This window comes from Tachysurus fulvidraco, chromosome 11 (genome assembly GCF_022655615.1).
Source record: "Tachysurus fulvidraco isolate hzauxx_2018 chromosome 11, HZAU_PFXX_2.0, whole genome shotgun sequence".
NCBI classification, from domain to species: domain Eukaryota; kingdom Metazoa; phylum Chordata; class Actinopteri; order Siluriformes; family Bagridae; genus Tachysurus; species Tachysurus fulvidraco.
Genome location: NC_062528.1, coordinates 5119972 through 5138508, shown reverse-complemented (window position 1 = coordinate 5138508; position 18537 = coordinate 5119972). Strand labels below are relative to the sequence as shown.

At 41.3% G+C, this 18537-nt stretch overlaps 1 protein-coding gene and 1 pseudogene across 1 annotated transcript in view; one reads left to right on the top strand and one right to left on the bottom strand.

Moving 5' to 3' along the window:
* The first annotated feature begins 6014 nt into the window (after positions 1–6014).
* LOC113636910 lies at positions 6015–6163 on the top strand (annotated as a pseudogene).
* A 5176-nt stretch (positions 6164–11339) lies between these two features.
* The window catches only part of traf4a (tnf receptor-associated factor 4a), a 32505-nt gene continuing 25307 nt past the window's right edge, over positions 11340–18537 (bottom strand). Inside the window, exons 3-7 of the mRNA XM_027137030.2 lie at positions 17840–17944; positions 16988–17149; positions 16357–16518; positions 15381–15536; positions 11340–13613 (exon numbers count right to left, since the gene is read on the bottom strand). Coding sequence (XP_026992831.1) covers positions 12981–13613; positions 15381–15536; positions 16357–16518; positions 16988–17149; positions 17840–17944 — 1218 coding nt within the window. The 3' untranslated portion in view covers positions 11340–12980. The remainder of the gene's footprint in view (positions 13614–15380; positions 15537–16356; positions 16519–16987; positions 17150–17839; positions 17945–18537) is intronic.

Sequence of the window (18537 nt, the reverse complement as noted above, 5' to 3'; positions counted from 1 at the left end):
TATCTGGGTGACCAGAACTGGAGGAGGTATGCACCAATTTGATGGCTCATTGATGAAGGTTGCTGGGCACGACACTTAGGAGGAGGCAGCTCGGTTTTCCAGGCACACCTGATTTCCTCCATTATGTCCCATTGAACAGGGGCGATGACTACGGAGGGTGGAATAATGGAGTCTGACTTCAGGGGCTTTTGTAAGCGGCTTGAATGTCTTTCTGCCATGTAGAGGATGTTTGTGGCTATACTATCAACATCAGACTGCCTTAATTCTCTGCCTCGGATGTCGCTATACCTCCGGCTCCACCTCAGGTGTCTCTCCACCTTCCTGCACTGTTCTGCTCAGATTTGTCACTCTGCCCTTCTTCTCCTATGAAATATGCTCCCATAAATATCCACTTCTTCCTAAATGTGTTTTGTGGTATTTGTACAGTATTTTGCGGATCATAACCAGGTTGTAAGAACGGTTTCAAAAGAAGCAGCACCCAGAAGAAAAAAGGAGCAAGAGACAAAAAATTGGCAACGTATTGGTAACAGGCTGTTTATCAGCTGATCAAAAGTTTGAGACCATAGCCCAAAAATACCCACAACAAAACAAAAAGTGTCAAAAAAGGACTCAGTAGTGAGTAGCCCCACCGTTCTTGTTGAAGACTGCAAACACTTGTATCAGCATGCTTACTGCAACTGTTTCTAGGAGGCTACGTGGGAACGGTGAAGATGGCTTCACCAGCGGCATTCGCTGTCTGGAACCGATGTCCGTTTTTGTAAACTTCCCTTGCCATTCATCCCCAAACATTTTCAAGGGGATTTAGATCGGAGGAACACGGAGGATGGTCCAGAAGTGCAACTTTATTGTCCTGGAACAAGTCCTTTATCAGCAGCATTGTCCTGTTGAAAGACCCAGTCTTTACCACACAGACGAAGGCCCTCAGTCAAGACGAATACCTGCTGCCACATGTCCACATAGCCAGCTGCTGTTTGACGCCACGGGTAGAAAACATCTGCAGTGGGATCTCCTTGTCATGCCAGTATCGTTGGAAGCCAACAGGACCATCCAGGTTAATTTTTTTCTTGTCCAAGAATAAAACTTCCTTCCATCTTTCAATGTCCTTTTGCAGATGCTGTCATCAAATTCAAATTTTATTTGTCACATACACATGCAGTGAAATGCTTTAAGTTTTCACATAACCTAGGATGGGTATTATGAGCCTGGGGTCAGAGCGCAGGGTCAGCCATAGTGCGGTGCCCCTTGAGCAGGTGAGGTTAAGAGCCTTGTTCAAGGACCCAACGTTGATGTCTCAGAGCTTGTGGGCTTGAACCCCAAACTTCTGATCAGTAACCCAAAGCCTTAACCATAGAACCATCATGTCCTCACATGGTTATTGAGCTGAAGTCAGCATCAGTAATCGCAATAATTTGGGTCGAGGATTGGCCGGTGTCTTCACGGACAGCCTGTCCAACCTCAGCAACAATGGCACATTGCTCAACAACCTGCCATGTTCAGAAAAAGAAAGCCTTTTTACTTTTGCCATAAGGAGATCATGACAGTGTGACTTTCTGAAGGACAATGACATTAAAGCAACATTTTTGGAGAGATTTTAACTTTTAAAGGCTATGGTCTTAAAGGCCTCTATTAGTGTTTGTTGTAGTGCTTAGTTTTTACTACTACTTTCTATCTATCTATCTATCTATCTATCTATCTATCTATCTATCTATCTATCTATCTATCTATCTATCTATCTATCTATCTATCTGTCTGTCTGTCTGTCTGTCTGTCTGTCTGTCTGTCTGTCTTTCTGTCTGTCTTTCTGTCTATTTTAGAAACACAGCAGATCCAGTATAAGATTGCGTGTGAGCTTTTTTCAGATTATGCCCATGGCTCAGTAGTCAGAAACATAAAACATTTCAAAACAAATAATTTGACAGTGTTCCAGCTGACTCACTGCTTTTTACTTCTCTGTGCTCATGGCCACATCCACACACGCACAGCTCAGTGCTAAAAGAAGAAAGAAAGAAAAAAGAGAAATCACTACATTTTAGATTCTCTCACTCTCATTTTCTACCGCTTTATCCGAACTACCTCGGGTCACGGGGAGCCTGTGCCTATCTCAGGCATCATCAGGCATCAAGGCAGGGTACACCCTAGACGGAGTGCCAACCCATCGCAGGGCACACACACACTCTCATTCACTCACACACTACGGACAATTTTTCCAGAGATGCCAATTAACCTACCATGCATGTCTTTGGACCGGGGGAGGAAACCGGAGTACCCGGAGGAAACCCCCCGAGGCACAGGGAGAACATGCAAACTCCGCACACACAAGGCGGAGGCGGGAATCGAACCCCGACCCTGGAGGTGTGAGGTGAACGTGCTACCCACTAAGCCACCGTGCCCCCCCCCCACATTTTAGATTTAATAGGGGAAAAAGCTGACCTGTATCTGAATTATACTGTTACTGAGACATATTTGAGCAAACAAGTTAAAACTATGACTGTCCACTTCTCATTCATTCATTCATTTTCAGTAACCACTTTATTCTAGTCAGGGTTGCAGTATATGACCATGAATGTTACATTAACTGTTGCACTACTATTCTATTTTAAATCATCAGTGAATTTAAATACTAAATTTCCTGTTAGGTTTTGAAGTAGTTACTGAATAATACACCATACTTACTTAATTTCATCGTTCAACAAAAACAATAATAAAGATACTCAATAGCGAGAAAGTGACCCATAAAAAACATGGAAAAATCCGAGCAAACAAAAATGCATACATCACTAATAGAGTTAACTGGAAACAAACGCATTGGGAATAAAAGCGGTAGTGTGATTTTTCACGTTTCTAAAAAGGTACTATATTATATGAGGAACAAGAAATGGAAAGTCTTTCTCATGTGCGTGTGTGTGTGTGTGTGTGTGTGTGTGTGTGTGTGTGTGTGTGTGTGTGTGTGTGTGTGTGTGTAAGAGTGTGTGTAAGAGTGTGTGTATGTGTGAGAGTGTGTGAGTGTTTGTGTGTATGTGTGTGAGTGCTTGTGTGAGAGTATGTAAGTGTGTGTACAGTATGTGTGAGTGTGTGTGTGTATATGTGTGAGTGTGTGTGTATGTGTGAGAGTGTGTGATTGTGTGAGTGTGTATGTATGTGTGAGTGTGAGAGTGTGTGTATATATGTGTTAGTGTGTTTGTGTGTAGCTCACGTTTTAAATGAAAGAACTCTTCTAATATGCATCGTTTGTTGTAACTGAGTTAAACCCTAGTACTGGTTATAGACCGTGACGTAATTGTGTGGTGTTAAACAGTCTCATATCAAAGGAGTACTTTATTAGCATGTTGTACTTTTTAGCCCCGGGTTGGTTTATAATGTGGCTTTCATCCAATAAAATATGCAGACAATATTGCACACTTGCATCTACGTGGCTGTAGTGACGCACGTTAATAAGGCTGTGTGCTTTTCATGAGCGGTAGAGCCTGAACTTTCATCATTTTTTCATGTGGGTTTATTTTTTTCTTTATGAATCTCAAGCCTGAACCCTGTGTTTACATATTATACATATATTATATAACAAGCACCAAATGTAACCTTTAATCTTTAAGCCAAAATATTCTTACTAATCCAAATCAAAGCCTAACCAAGTTTGTCAAATGGATAAGAATAATACACCGATATGCAGGTTGGAAGCTCCAAAGCCTGGTAGATGTTTATCTATAGAGCTAACTGGAGTAACCCCCTGTTACTGAAGTCAGTCTCGTGACGCAACTCCTCGGTAACAAAACGCCGATTGTTTTTAATTGGCGGAATTCCTTTTCCTCGCCGAAGGAACTGACCAATCAATGCAAAACAAAATGGAAACGAGTCTCCTCACCCTGGCAACCGCTCCTACCCGCCTTTCCCTATTGGCTAGTTTTCTTGTCAGAACGCGCTCATTGGCTGAGCGGCGGGGGAGAAACTCTGTGACCCAGCCAGTGTACCTGAAAGTCAAGGCGGGAAGCTGGGCATCTTAACAAGCTGCACACTGGCGCACCACACGGTCTTATGTGTCTCTAATTAGTGTCTGTCGCCATTATAATCACCATCAACACTCATTATGGCAAGCAATACTAGATTGGGAAGCTAGGTGTGTGTGAGAGTATAAGAGTGGGTGTGCATGTATATGAGTGTGTATGTGTGTGAGTGTATGTGTATGAGTGTGTGCAAGAGTGTGTGTACATGTGTATATATGTGTGAGAGTGTTTGTGTGTATGTGTGTGTTTCTGTGTATTTTCCTTTGATCTGATAACGGAAATGAATTTCTCTCCTTACTTATTTCTTTGTAATAAGCTTTACTTTTGTCACCCGTAACTTCTTATTTGCTTCTACCTTCAGGTGTTTTACTGCTCATTGCCCTACACAGCAGCTGAGGATTATGCAAAGCACCAGAAGCAGATGTTTGAGGAGGAAGAAGTGATATTTAAGCCTTTTAGTCAGATGTGGGAAACATGGTGGTTCAGAAGGTCCCCCACCACACACACACACACACACACACACACACACACACACACACACACACACACACACACACACACACACACACACTCGGCCACACCCACAATTATTAATGCAGTTAATTAATACTATGCCTTGACCGAAACCTAACGCAAACCTCAGTGATCAGCAGGGGCGGTTCAAGCCCTTTTTTAGGGTGGCTTCAGCCCCCCTGTGTGTGATCTCAGCCACCCTAAAACTAGGATAATTTTTACTTTCATAAATGAACAATAAAAATTACGTTAAAATGCAGGACATGTCGTCGATGGGAAATAAAGTTATTTATCAGTTTGATCCAAGAGCGATTTTTTTACTTTGCTTTTACACGCGTGTGTTGTAGTCTTTCAAAAGTGCGTCTTCAGCTGTCTGCTTTATTTGAACGGAGAAGCACAGGTACGCGCAGCGTGCACGCGCAGTCAGAGCTGGAGGCGTTTATCTATAACGTTAATCGGCGGAAAGACGCAAAGACGGCGACCAAAAGCAGTGAAATGTCACTATTCTTATTACCAGAGTTGTCATATAATTTATAATATAAAACTCTTATTGTTTTAAATTCTCTCCGAGGGCTAAGCCCCCCTAAAGATGAAATCCTAGAACCGCCCCTGGTGATCAGAATAAAATTATTTGGTGCTCTTAGATTTTTCCTTGTGTCACATGTTTCCCCCCATGTCCCCCAGTACTACTGCACTCTTGTTACCTGTCCCTTTCTGCTTACTCAAGTAAGTCATAGAAAACATCGGTCTGAAATTAAATGCGTAAAGTAACTAAATGACTGAAATTACATTTAAGAGTTGCTGAAGTCAGCAAAAACAGCATGTGGCTGTCTGAGGGAGATAAATCTCATTACACATCGTCCCCTGTGTGTCTGCATACTATAAACTCCCTTATTAGAGCAGAACAACAGCCGACTGATCTGCGTTGCTTTACAGTGGGTGAAATAGTGGTGTAATGCAATTCTACTGTGTATCTGTTCAGTGCTCAAAATATTCACAATATTCTAGATTTTATACTCTCTCTCTCTCTCTCTCTCTCTCTCTCTCTCTCTCTCTCTCTCTCTCTCTCTCTCTCTCCCTCCCTCCCTCTTTATTTTTTTATTTTAAGAACACTACACTGGAAAGCACTAAAAGAAACCACAGACTCAGTTTATGCCTCTCAATGTTTTCTAATGACTTAAGTTGGTTCTATTCTCTAAAATATACAAACTTGTTGCATAATTTATTCCACTGCAACGCTGACCAGGCATTTACCAAGGATGAACGAATGAGCAATGTACATTCATATTCATGGAAATATTTTGTTGTGTCACGTCTTCGAGTCTCACCAGAAACCCAATGAGATAAATTATTGTATCCCTCCCTTTAGTATCTGTATGTGTTCTAAACTATAAAGTAATGCAGTGCAAGAGCAAGTGTGTATCAGGTGAAATGGTAGAGGTCATTATCATAAAAAAATATATTGCCAGAAATATTATAATTCACTTTCTGGAACACTCCTGTATCACTTCTCTGTCTTTTGGCTTAGATCAAGTGTAGTAGCTGTAGTACCCAGGGACCATATGTTAAATAGATTTTCAGAACCGGGTGAAGGAATAGGGGCTTGATGTGTCCACACATCAACCTAATATTGCAGGAACAGTTTACTCCTTACTTGGGCAGTGGTAGCTCAAGTGGGAAGGAGCTGGGTCAGGGTTCAAGCCCCAGCACTGCCAAGCCAGCCATTGTTTCCCTCTGAGTAAGAGTAACTTGTATCCTGATCTAGAGACCGCTGTATCTATGCTCTGACTCCAACCTCTAAAGCTGGGTTATACAAAGAAAAGAATTCGACTCTGCTGTAATGAATATGTGACAAAAATAAATGAGGCTTCTACATCTGTAGTGAAAGACATAATCTATATCTACTGTTAATGAGCAGTATGTGTGCACTTCAATAGACCGGGTGTAGCTCAAACTCACACCCGTTGTTCCTGGAATAAATTATTTCCTGTAGATGGATGAGATGATTAAATGAAGATAAGATCCCATGATGGGGACTGAAACATAGAGTAAAGTTTATTATTATTATTATTATTATTATTATTATTATTATTATTATTATTATTATTATTATTATTATTATTATTATGACAATTCCTAAATATTGGTCAGCTGCTAAAAAATTCCAGTTACCAAAAACCCTGACATGTGTGAAGTTCAGAGAGTAGAATATGTTTTGGTATTTGTTTAGATCTTTTCTCTCTGTCTTTCAGAAGAAAAATCACATGACTGTACAAATAAAGACAACTGTAACTATTTTAGGCAAACAGCAGATACAGCAAGCTGTGAGAAATTCTGTCTCAGGTCCCCATGACATCAGTGTAAGCCCATAAAATCTAATGTGTATTGAAAAAAGAGCCTGAAAGTGCTATCTTTAGATGATTTAGATCAAATCATAGTCATGTCCATAATATGCAGCTTAATGCAATTTTCATGGTTGTCACATGGCAGTCAGATGGAGGGTTATGCTTTACCTCTTGTTTCTGGAGTGTGTCTGTGATCCGTTGAATGTTTCTGATATCTGATACCTGTATCTGACTATGCATGTCTCAGCAGCAATGCAGTCACTCCATATCAGAAGCCAAAGACCTAGGAGTTAAAATATTAACTTTTTCATTCATTCACTCATTTTCTACCGCTTATCCAAACTACCTCATGTCACGGGGAGCCTGTGCCTATCTCAGGCGTCATCGGGCATCAAGGCAGCATACACCCTGGACGGAGTGCCAACCCATCGCAGGGCACAAACACACACTCTCATTCACTCACACACTCACACACTACGGACAATTTTCCAGAGATGCCAATCAACCTACCATGCATGTCTTTGAACCGGGGGAGGAAACCAGAGTACCCGGAGGAAACCCCCGAGGCACGGGAAGAACATGCAAGCTCCACACACACAAGGCGGAGGCGGGTATCGAACCCCCAACCCTGGAGGTGTGAGGCAAACGTGCTAACCACTAAGCCACCATGCCCCCTCCAAAATATTTACTTATATTAATATTAACAATATTAGATTTTATTAATTAGATTAATTAATTAGATTTTATTAATATTAGAAATATTAACAATACTAAGCAACACTAGATAATTTAGATTCAGTTGAAACATAGCCAAAGACTAACTTTGAGGAAAGCAAAAAAGCCATTAAAAATGACCAAGCATGGGCTTCTAGCAAGTTGGCAAATATGTAGATATATCGGACTTGCTGCTAACAGTTTCAAACAAATCTCTTTAACAACATTTAAAAGTTTGGAGAATGTTTTCAAACTAGTGACTAGTGTGTAGACTAGAAGTGTGTAAACATGGAAGTTAATCAGATCACAACCTTCAATGTCCTGAGTGTTTGAATAAACACTGAAATTGAAAAAGAATTAAACGATAATTCCTTCATTATCAGTGAAACTTCATTATCAGTGAAACTTCATTATCAGTGAAACTTCATTATCATATAAAAGGAATATTTATTACAAATACAGCTAACATTTTTCAAGGAGTGACTTTTTAATCATTATAATATGTACATGTATTAAAATACATTTGACGGTGAACACGGCTGATTCATTTAGAACACAAACGCTGGGACAAACCCAGCCACAAAAGCAAACAGGAATGTGATGTGAGCCATGCAGGCCAGCCACACTGTTTCTGTTTACTCTGAATATAGCTCCATTTTTCTTTTCCTCACTGGGCCATAATTCACTGCTCAAAGGGCAAAAACTGTCCTTGTTGACCTCGCACGTGTGCTGAGCCGAGCCACACTTTCCTGGCTTGAGAAAAATGGCTCTCTGTTTAGTATGGAAAGGTGCGTTCATCTGGGCTACAGCGACGCTGGAGTGAGAGTGAGAGTGCATTTTACAGGCCATAGTGTTCACTCAGCAGAGAGCACAGCAAGGTGGCTGCAGAAAAGCAGAGTCACACTTAATGATCTGGAACATCAAATTATCTACAGCTAGTGCTTTGTCATTAAGCTGAAAGCATTACCTTATATAATATATTTCCTGTTGTTGGATAGTGTAATACCTGGTGATTGTCCACAGCCTTGAAACAGTAGTGTTCTTGGTTTGATGTTTGGTGACTCATAAACTGGAGGGAAGTCTCACAGGCATGCTAAATACTGACTGTCCAAGCATGTGAGTCAAAGAATGGGTGGAGGAGGGATGTGGAAAATCATTCATAAGGCAGGAAGCTTACCAGCTCAGAATGCCAATGTACGCAGTTCATTTGAATCTACTTACAACTATTTTAGCATTCCATTTCAAACACCAGCACAAAGTTAAGATTATGTGTAAGTGACATTGACTATATATAGGTGTAGTAAGGACATTTTTTATAAGCGCCACTCAGATGAGGATGGCTTTCTCTTTGAGTCTGGTTCCTCTGTGTTTCTTCCTCATATCATCTCAGGGAGGGGGGCAAGGTGGTTAGCACGTTCGCCTCACACCTCTAGGGTTTGGGGTCCGATTCCCGCCTCTGCCTTGTGTGTGTGTGGAGTTTGCATGTTCTCCCCGTGCCTCGGGGGTTTCCTCTGGCTACTCTGGTTACATGCATGGTAGGTTGATTGGCATCTCTGGAAAATTGTCCGTAGTGTGTGATTGTGTGTGAATGAGACTGTGTGTGTGTGCCCTGCGATGGGTTGGCACTCCGTCCAGGGTGTATCCTGCCTTGATGCCCGATGACGCCTGAGATAGGCACAGGCTCCCCGTGACCCAGGGTAGTTCGGATAAGCGGTAGAAAATGAGTGAATGATCTCAGGGAGTTTTTCATCACCACCATTACCTCTGGCTTAATCACCAGGAATAATATTAATCTCAATATTAAACTTTGTCATTTTTATTCTGTATTCTATATAAATAAAACTGAAGTGAATTCATTTGAATCTCTCTAAAATGTGCTGTAATATTAAATCCCAGGTCTCACAATCTGTTCATACTCAGCACACTGTACTGTTTATCCGATAAAATCAGGGAGCTTTTACTTGCCACTGTCACCTCTGGATTTAGGAATAATACAGATAAAATGAAGGTTGTAAGAAGGTTGTATAATTTGCAAACCAATAAGAGTGGAATTCCAATGATTCAGCAGAGAAAGAACTGTATATCTTCACAAACAATCTCTCAAGCAATCCAAAGGTTCACTGCTCTCGCATCAAACAAATGATGAAAGCTTGAGTCTGTAGTTTTAGCATGAAAACTGTGATACACTGAGGCACTGGTGAAATAATGCATTACTAGCAGGAGGTGCTTACACTTTGAGTGCTTATTAGTAAGAAAGCCTTTAAAGAACTTTTGGAGCATGTTGGACATTTGCTCTGTCTTTGATAAAGTTTTTCTGTTTTATCTGTGGGAGAGAAGAGTGAGTCAGCAGATCTCTCTCACTCGCTCTGACCCTGATCCCAGCGTATGCTTTGTTTAACTTTAGACGTGACCAACAGCAGCATGGCACCACTACAAATACACACAGCTTTTGAAGCGTGTATGAAGAAACAAAGTCCACCCTGCTTGTCTCTACAACACATGTCCCCCAGAGCCCTTATCGGTGGGAAAATTCCCATCTGCCAAGGTTTACCTCATATACCCTTATATTACATATGAGGGACAAAAAGGGTGTGTGAGGGAGTGTTAGTGTCTTACTGATTGTGAGAAAAGTAAGCAAGTTAATGCATTACATAGAGTGCTCATAGCCCATATTTCCTACCATATATGTGATAAACGTTCACAGGGAAGAAAGAGCTGTTTGGGATTCAGCCAATGAATGTAAAGCTGAAACAGGAGCCACATATGATTCCTCCACACCCGCTGGGAAACACATATGAGCTAATGTGTAATTAGAGGTTACTATATTTTTTTCTGCCACAGAGGAGCCACCACGCCAGGAAACTTGTGTAGCTTTATATAACGACGCAATACTTTAAGGCTCTGCAAAACTGAGACAGCTCTGGGAGAGGCTTACTAACATGAATTACTCTCGGAGTCATCATTCTCTTGTAAACATGAATTTGCAGTTAATTCCTAGCTGTTTCTCAGAAGTTTAAGCATGCCATTCAAACACTATGCTTTAGTTAAGCCCAAAAGTCTGCTTTGGACACTTTAAACGGAGCAACAGCTTTTCTCCAGGGGGGAAATCTGAGGACGCATTTCCTCCCCCTGGTCTATAAACCCCCACACTCATGGTGCTGAAGAAACCCCACACTGGAAGAATATCAAAGCCGAGCATGTGTCTGCCTCATTTCCTCTCCCTGCGTCTCTCTGGGCTTTTGAAGGAATGACGGAGGGAAGTTTGGGCATGAAGGATCTGTAGTGTCTGATTATGTTAGGTTGTTGTGAGGAAAAGCCATGCAGACTTGGCATGCAGATTCTCATGAGTGCCTGGCACAGGTAGGTATGAAATAAAATGAGAGTGAGAAATCTCATGCAGGGAAAGTGTGGTAACAGCCAATGCAGCAAAGTGCTGACCAGAAAAATTACAAAAAACAAAACAAGAATCAACTGAATAGACTTATTGTATTGCTCTGTACTTATCTGTACTTATTGCTCATTATGAACAGAAGACACAAATTCTGCTGCAAGAAAGTCACCGTGTTGTCCGGTGCAGCAGGTATGCAGTGTTTACTGTGTAACTGAAACCAAGTAGGAAGCAATACATGTGAACAGTAAATATTTGTAATGGACAGGCATATAAATAGTGGGCCATCAACGTGACAGAAACTCACGCAGCCCAAAACACAGAAGTGTATTTTCTGTAAATTATCCCAAGGGCAGAGGCACAAGGCAACACAGACGCACACACAGTCATCGTTTTATTTCAAGGGGAAAATGACAAGCAATCATTAATCGACATATAAAACATTTGCACCAGTATGCATAACAAGCCTATGCAATGGCTTAAAATAAATACTTTTTAAGAACTTAAAGTACAGACAAATACAGAATACACGACAACAAAAAAATAAATCAGATGCAGACCGAAAAACAACGGTGCACATTTCAGAGAAACTGAAAGGAAAGAAAGAAAGAAGGATGTAAGGAAGGAAGGAAGCAAGGGTCAAAAAATGTCCAAGAACAGCTCCCTTGTCTGTCACTCCAAAAGTGTTGTATAAAATGTTTTGAAATACATTGTAAAATACAGAATCTTGCAAAAATTTTTCCCCACATTTTCTCAATGTTATTTTGACAACATTAGCTGGTATAATAGTGTGGTATAATCAGGACTTCTTATGAAGAGCAGGAAGAGAAGAAAGCGAATGTACAAATGTGCATTCGTATGTCTTTCATAAGTCTTCACATAGTATGGACTAAACCCTCCTGGTCTGCAGTCTGAGAACCTTATCAAAGCTTATCTTCCTCAGATATTTGCAAGCTGCAAAGGCAAAATGGGAGCGCCCATCCATTTGAGGCACCGACATACTTTGGAGTCCCTTGTACTCTCTCTCAGCTGCCAGTGACCAGCAGAGTAAGACAAAGAGAAGGGCAGAATATCTGGAGTTCCCATCTCCAGTTTTAGAACACATTAGCTTTTAGATCAGTTTTTCCTCACACTTCATTCACACGAGTGAATTTAGTTTCCACATGATGGTCTGCTCTTTGAAAAGAAAAAAAAAATAAAATTCTCGATCGACAGAGGTTTCATAAATGCAGGTTACAGTACACAGTATGCAGTATGCGATGTTAAAACGTTCACTGTTAGTTTCTAGTACACCGTCCCTTCTTCCAACACTAGCATGTAAACAAGTTCTTCCATCAATGCATTCTCCTTAAACTCAAGAAGATATCACAATTGCAGCGCATCACAATTCTCTTAAGAGTAAAATTACAATGTACTAAACTAAAAGCTGAGACCGGAAAGACCTCGAAAGACAGCAGATAACCAAGTCAGGCATGTTCACTTCACAGCTGCTGTTAGTTAACTACAAACTATGTAAATAAGAAAACTGTGTGTCATTGGCCCTGCTGCTGAGTTTCTGTTGAACGGGACAGAGTGTGTAAACAAAAGGCAAGATTGAGTGTGTACACGGAATTCCTACGCCAGACCCCACGAGTTTTGTCACCTGCGGTGTATTTTGAACAGTGGTGCATTGTTTCCAACAGAGCATTCAAACATTTTCAAAGTGCAAAGGCTACATACTGTACGACCTTTTACACCCCACTATAAGGTGTCTTAAATCATATTTTTAAACGAAACTTTAACTGAAAATTTCTAGGCACTGTTGAAAGTCCAGAGGCTTGTGTTGCAAGGAAAAAGCACTGAAAACCAGACTTATACAAAACAAAAATAACATGCTGGTTTTGTGGAGCAAAACAAGAACTTTCCTAAGCTTCACCAGATCGGACAGACTCTAAATCTAAAGGTTTGTCCTTCAGCGTGCATCAGGAGGTCTACACATGAAGTCAGTAATGTGTTGGTCCAAGGTTTCAAAGCCTTCAGCCTTCAAGCCATGATCTTTTGTGGGATCTCAATAGAGGCCTTCAGGAAGATAGCATTGTCACGGATGTAGTTCCTCTTGCGGATCTCCTCGTGCGAGACGAACTTGGGGTAGCCAAAGCCTAGCGCGCTCTCGTCCAGTGAGCTGCGGCTGCCACTGGGTTTCTGGAAGTTTTTCCAGTTTGGGTCCGGGTTGAACGTCTCAGTGATGTGCTGCGGTTTGGAGAGTGATGGATCACTCTGGTCCATAATGGAGAAAGTGACCTTGTAGGAAAAGGGCCACTCGAGAAGGTTGTCGTATTCGCCAGGCAGCACACGGATGTAGACGGAGAGATGTGAGCCTTCGCCGCTCCCGTTGCCGTTGAGGAAAGCGGATGCCTGCAGCTTATAGCCATAGCGGTGTGTGTAAAAGGGTGGACTGAAGAACTCATGGTTGCTGTGCATTTTGGCCTCCTGCAACTTGCGTGAGTAATCGTTCAGTTTCCAGATGAGTACACCATCATGGCTCACTGACAGCTCCTCCAGATCTCGCCGCAGCTCTGCGATCTCTTGCCGCTGACGACCTACCAGGTTGCACATCATGGTCAAGTGGGACTTGGTGGTTTCCTCCAGGTGTCGGCCAATCACCAGCTTTGGGCACTGGAAGTGATAGAGCATTTGTCAGTGGACATGGGTAAAGGAATACAAAGTGTAAAAAGCATAACACTTTTTGAGCTGTATTCACAGCCAGAGGAGCCTTTTATAGTAGGAGCCTTTATTTTGTCACATATACATTAAAGCTCAGTGAAATTCTTTCTTCATATTTCCCAACTTTGGGTTTGAAGTTTGGGTCAGGGCAAAGGGTCAGCCATGATACAGTGCCCCTGGAGCTGAGAGGGTTAAGGGCCTTGCACAAGGGCCCAACAGTGTCAGCTTGGCAGTGCTGGGGCTTGAACCCAGATCCTCCGATCAACAACCCAGAGCCATAACCACCTGAGTTACCTTAATGTGTAGCTCTGGTGCAAATTCACTCTCCATTTATACAACTGCTAAATTTTATTTTATAGGTGCCAGAATTCAGTTTATGCAAATACCCTGTAGATAGTCTGAAAAAATATAGTGCAAAGAGTGTACGTAGTGAAATAAAAACCACAGGTGTACTGAAAATGGCTGACAAGCGAGACAAATAAGAAACATTTGGCTCATCACACCATTGACTGATGTGTCATAGATTTCACACGGGCTGCCAAATGTAATACAATATGCAAGAAAGAGACGGTTTAAAAAATGTGAAAAGACTAAAATGACTAATACATGAACAAGAAGATTGCAAGAGGTGAAACACTCGAATCTAAGTCCAGTACACTCACAATATACTCCTGCATTGATTTTTGCAGAGTTGTAATTAACACATAAATTGCTGGTAATTAAAAAAAATATAGTTTCCACCATATTGTTCATTAGATATATAATATCATCTGATCAGCAGCACATTGTATTAATCTGTCCTGTCCTTCTATACAGTGAGATGATATTCAATGAAGCCACGAGACACTAAACTGGGGTTATGACATCATTTGTGTAAGATTTGATCTCTTTGCTGTTATGAGTCGTCAGATTAAGAAAACGTTTTTATGTTTATGCTATTTAGTAAAAAAAAACAAAAAACGGCTACAGTTTGAAGGTTAATCTGGACAAATCAGATTACTCATTTGTTACATATAGTGGTGGCTCAAGGCTCTGGGATGTTGATCAGAAGAAAGCCTTCCTACCCCAGCACTGCCAATCTGCCACTTTTGGGCCCTTGTGCAAGGCCCTTAACCCTCTCCCCTCAAGGGGTGTTGTAATCATGTGCTCTGACCCCAAACTTTAAATTTGAGATATGTGAAGAAATTCACTGTGCTGTAATGTCTATGTTATCTCATCACTTTTGACTTTAATAATTTGATCAGTAGATAATCAAATTAGCAACTTCTAGGGATTTAGTTAATGAAAAGAAATCAATGTAAATGAGTTTGGACAAGGCGTAAAGCAATACAAAGTGTTGAGCGGTACACAGGTAGAGGCAGATAACTTCAGAACTATGGATTACATTATTTTTCTAAATAAATGTAGTGTATAATTATCTAATGGAGGTTTTCCCTTCAGTGATGGGAAGGTAATGTTGAGTCACTTTATCTTCACTGCTCTGTGTTCAGTCTCCTCACCATTTTCTGAACACTGAGTTGAACTTTAAATGTAATGCCCAAATTCTTTTCGAAAAAAAAATTGACATTCAAAAATAGACCAAAATGTGTCTGTATCAGAGCTACGAGACGGTTGTGGTTTTTGTTCTTCTTGTTTTTAATCATTCAGGCAAAATCCTAAATCCCTGTAGTAACTGAAATGGACTAAAACTTAACTGTAGGGTAGTGGATTAGAACTCACTCGATGCTTGCATCCAGCTTCTTTAAAGGGACAGAGCACTAAAGCACTGCCGCAGCTTTCCTTTACATGGGTTGCGAGATCTTCACGGGCGATGTTGGGGGCACCACACTGGTTCGGGCACTGGACTGGGAAACGTGGGCAGTGGTACTGATGATTCTATAGAAAAGGCACAAAAACCAGAGTTACAATTTTAGCATTCATTCTGCATATTATATATATGTATGTATATATATGGGGTGTGACTGGCAAAACCCTCAGATAGTAAATATCAAGGACAAAACTGTATCAGTGGACTTAATAATACAAAATTATTAAATGGAAATCTCTTCTAATTTTTTATTTAAGGAGTAAAATATGCTAAAATCTGAAGTAAATTATTCCTATAGTACATCATTAGCTTGTCATGGAAAGCACAAGTCCTCGGTCAAGGAGATTATCAGGTGTCAGAATGATACGTTGCTTGTTAATGACATTATAGCTTTAAATAAAATTTGCTTCAGCGAACAGCTTCTGACTGATTTCAATCAAGAGTTTTAAGTGCTGTGGTATAATAAATATAAATGCACCAGAAAGCACAAGAGAGTTATCGGGTAAATCTGTGAGGGTAGTGTGTGTGTGTGTGTGTGTGTGTGTGTGTGTGTGTGTGTGTGTGTGTGTGTGTGTGTGAACAGAGGAGTGTGTGTGTGATGCAGGTGTCAGGCATAGAGACTTTTCCAGCTCAAGCTGTGACTCATTGGCACCAAATTCAGCTCTACTATGAATGCCCCTGTTCATATAGTCACAAGCCTCCTGCCATCCCACTCTTTGGAAGCTTCACCCTTATTCCTACATCACTGAGACCGTACTCTTCATTTACTAACACGCAAACATATACACACCACCTCTCCATCTTAAACACCTGAGTAAAGCTTTCTCAGGTTAAAGGTGACTTTACTCATCCCTCAGAGGAGGTTCCTGGTTATGTCGTGTAACTCACCTGGATGGTGTCGTAGACAAACTCTTTGCCGCAGTACTTGCATGGCTGTGTGCGTTTGGGACACTCAGACATGGTGTGCTGGGCCAGGAGTCTCCTCATCATCCTCGCTCCACACTTGTTCTCACAATACACACTCTCCTGGGGACAAATGCCCTGGTGATTCTGAGAGAGAGAAAAAACACCAAAAAGGCATAAGAAAGATTCAAAAGGAGAAAAAACCTTCCCAGACACATCACCTGGTTTAAACTGAAGCTCCAAACTACAATGTTAAATTTCACATAACTAGGCCATTTTTTTTTACTGATCTTGCAATTATTAATCAGGCGTCTAATTCGATCACACTGTTTGATCCCACAGAGTTAAAATAAACCCAGAAACCAATCTCTCCACTCTAACTAAACCAATTTCTCCACTCTAACACTGAGGTACCTTCAGTGTTAGAGTGGAGAAATTGGTTTAGTTTACTCCAAAACAAAGAACAATTTTGATTGGTCCACTAAACTAAGGCAGATTTCTCTTGTAGGTACCCAGAGAAAAAAAACTTGAGGTATTGCTAAGCCCATCTTCACACACTGCACAAGTTGAAACACCACCAACAGCGACCACTGTTTAACTGTTGTAAGGTGAGTACCTCGAAGGCCTCGCCGGTGAACTCGCTGCCGCAGAACTCGCACTTGACCTTGCGCTTGGGGCAGTCGTGCTGCAGGTGCTCGGGCAGGTCTCGGCGTGTCAGCTTGACGCTGCAGCGGTTAGGGCACGGGATCACATTGAATGCACAGGTAGAGAAATGGCTCTGTGGGGTAAAGCAAGGCAATAGGCAGGTTCAATAAACCTGCAAATGGCAGGCAGATGCAAGTGGAGGTCAAGGCAGAAGCAGGAGCAGAAACAGGCAGAAGGACACAAACAAACAAATAAGCATCTACCCATCCATCCGTTACACAGCTTATCCTACTAAGATGTGGGATTGTAGCCTAGTGATTAATATGATGGATTACTGATCAGAAGGTCATGAGCCTGAATCCCAGGACCACCGAGCTGCCACAGCTGGTCCCCTGAGCAAGGCCCTTAACCCTAAATTGATCGGCTGCCAAATGCCGTTAATGTACTGGGTCATGGGGAACCTGGAGTCTATCCCAGGAGACTGGGGGTACATCCTGGACAGGATGCCAGTTTATTACAGGATATACACACACATTATGGACAATTTAGAGATGCCAGTCAGTCTACAAAGCATGTCTGTGGACTGGGGGAGGAAACCCAAGATTCTCAGGAAAAGATCCAGGAAATCTCAGACACACGGAGAACTTGCACACTCCAAACAGACGGCCGAGGCAGGAATCGAACCCAATACAATCTTGTTATTTGTAGATTGTTATAACTATAACGTGAACTAAATCAACACAGTTTTTGTTAGTGGGCAATAATTATTAAGCATAGCTCAAAATGTTAGAAAAAAAGAGGAATACGTAAAGAGTGAACTGACCTGCAGCTGCTTCATCTGGCCGGTCCAGCGACAGCCTTCCTCACTGTGGATGCAGCGGATAGCTAGAGCCAGGATCTGCTGCTCCAGCTCGGGGTCAGGGTAGATCTGCACAACACAGCCAGAGGAAATGAGACTGACACCCAGACAAGATAGAAGCAAAATGATCTGAATGACAACTGGTGAAAAGCATCACTGTCTCTGAAACTCTAAATATGTCACACCATGTACATATGAGTGGTTTTAGATTTTGTATTATTTACACTTTAGACATTAATAGATACTATTTTAGGTTTTTCATGGCGACTCACAGTAGTGTAAGAACAACACGTTTTAGCTACAGGCTGAATAATGCAACTTCTTTCATGTTTTTTTTTTCAAAATAGTTACATAACAAGTTACATAATGCAGCATTATAACAGTGTGCTTTATTCCTTACAAAATACATAATAGCGGTGGGGTGGTGTGATGTATGTCCACGCTGAAGCTAAACATATCCTAAACATACTAAAGCTCTTTATTCCTCTTAAACCACATACATTTTCTAATATTAACATTTATTAATGTGTACTTTATACCGTTCCATTTAACGGTGTGTTTATCAACAAAGCCAGTTTAGTTACTTCTGATTTAGGTTAAAGAAGCTAAAAAGTCACTGTCTCATCAGTGTATCTTCTGTACACTTAAGGTTAACGAGAGGA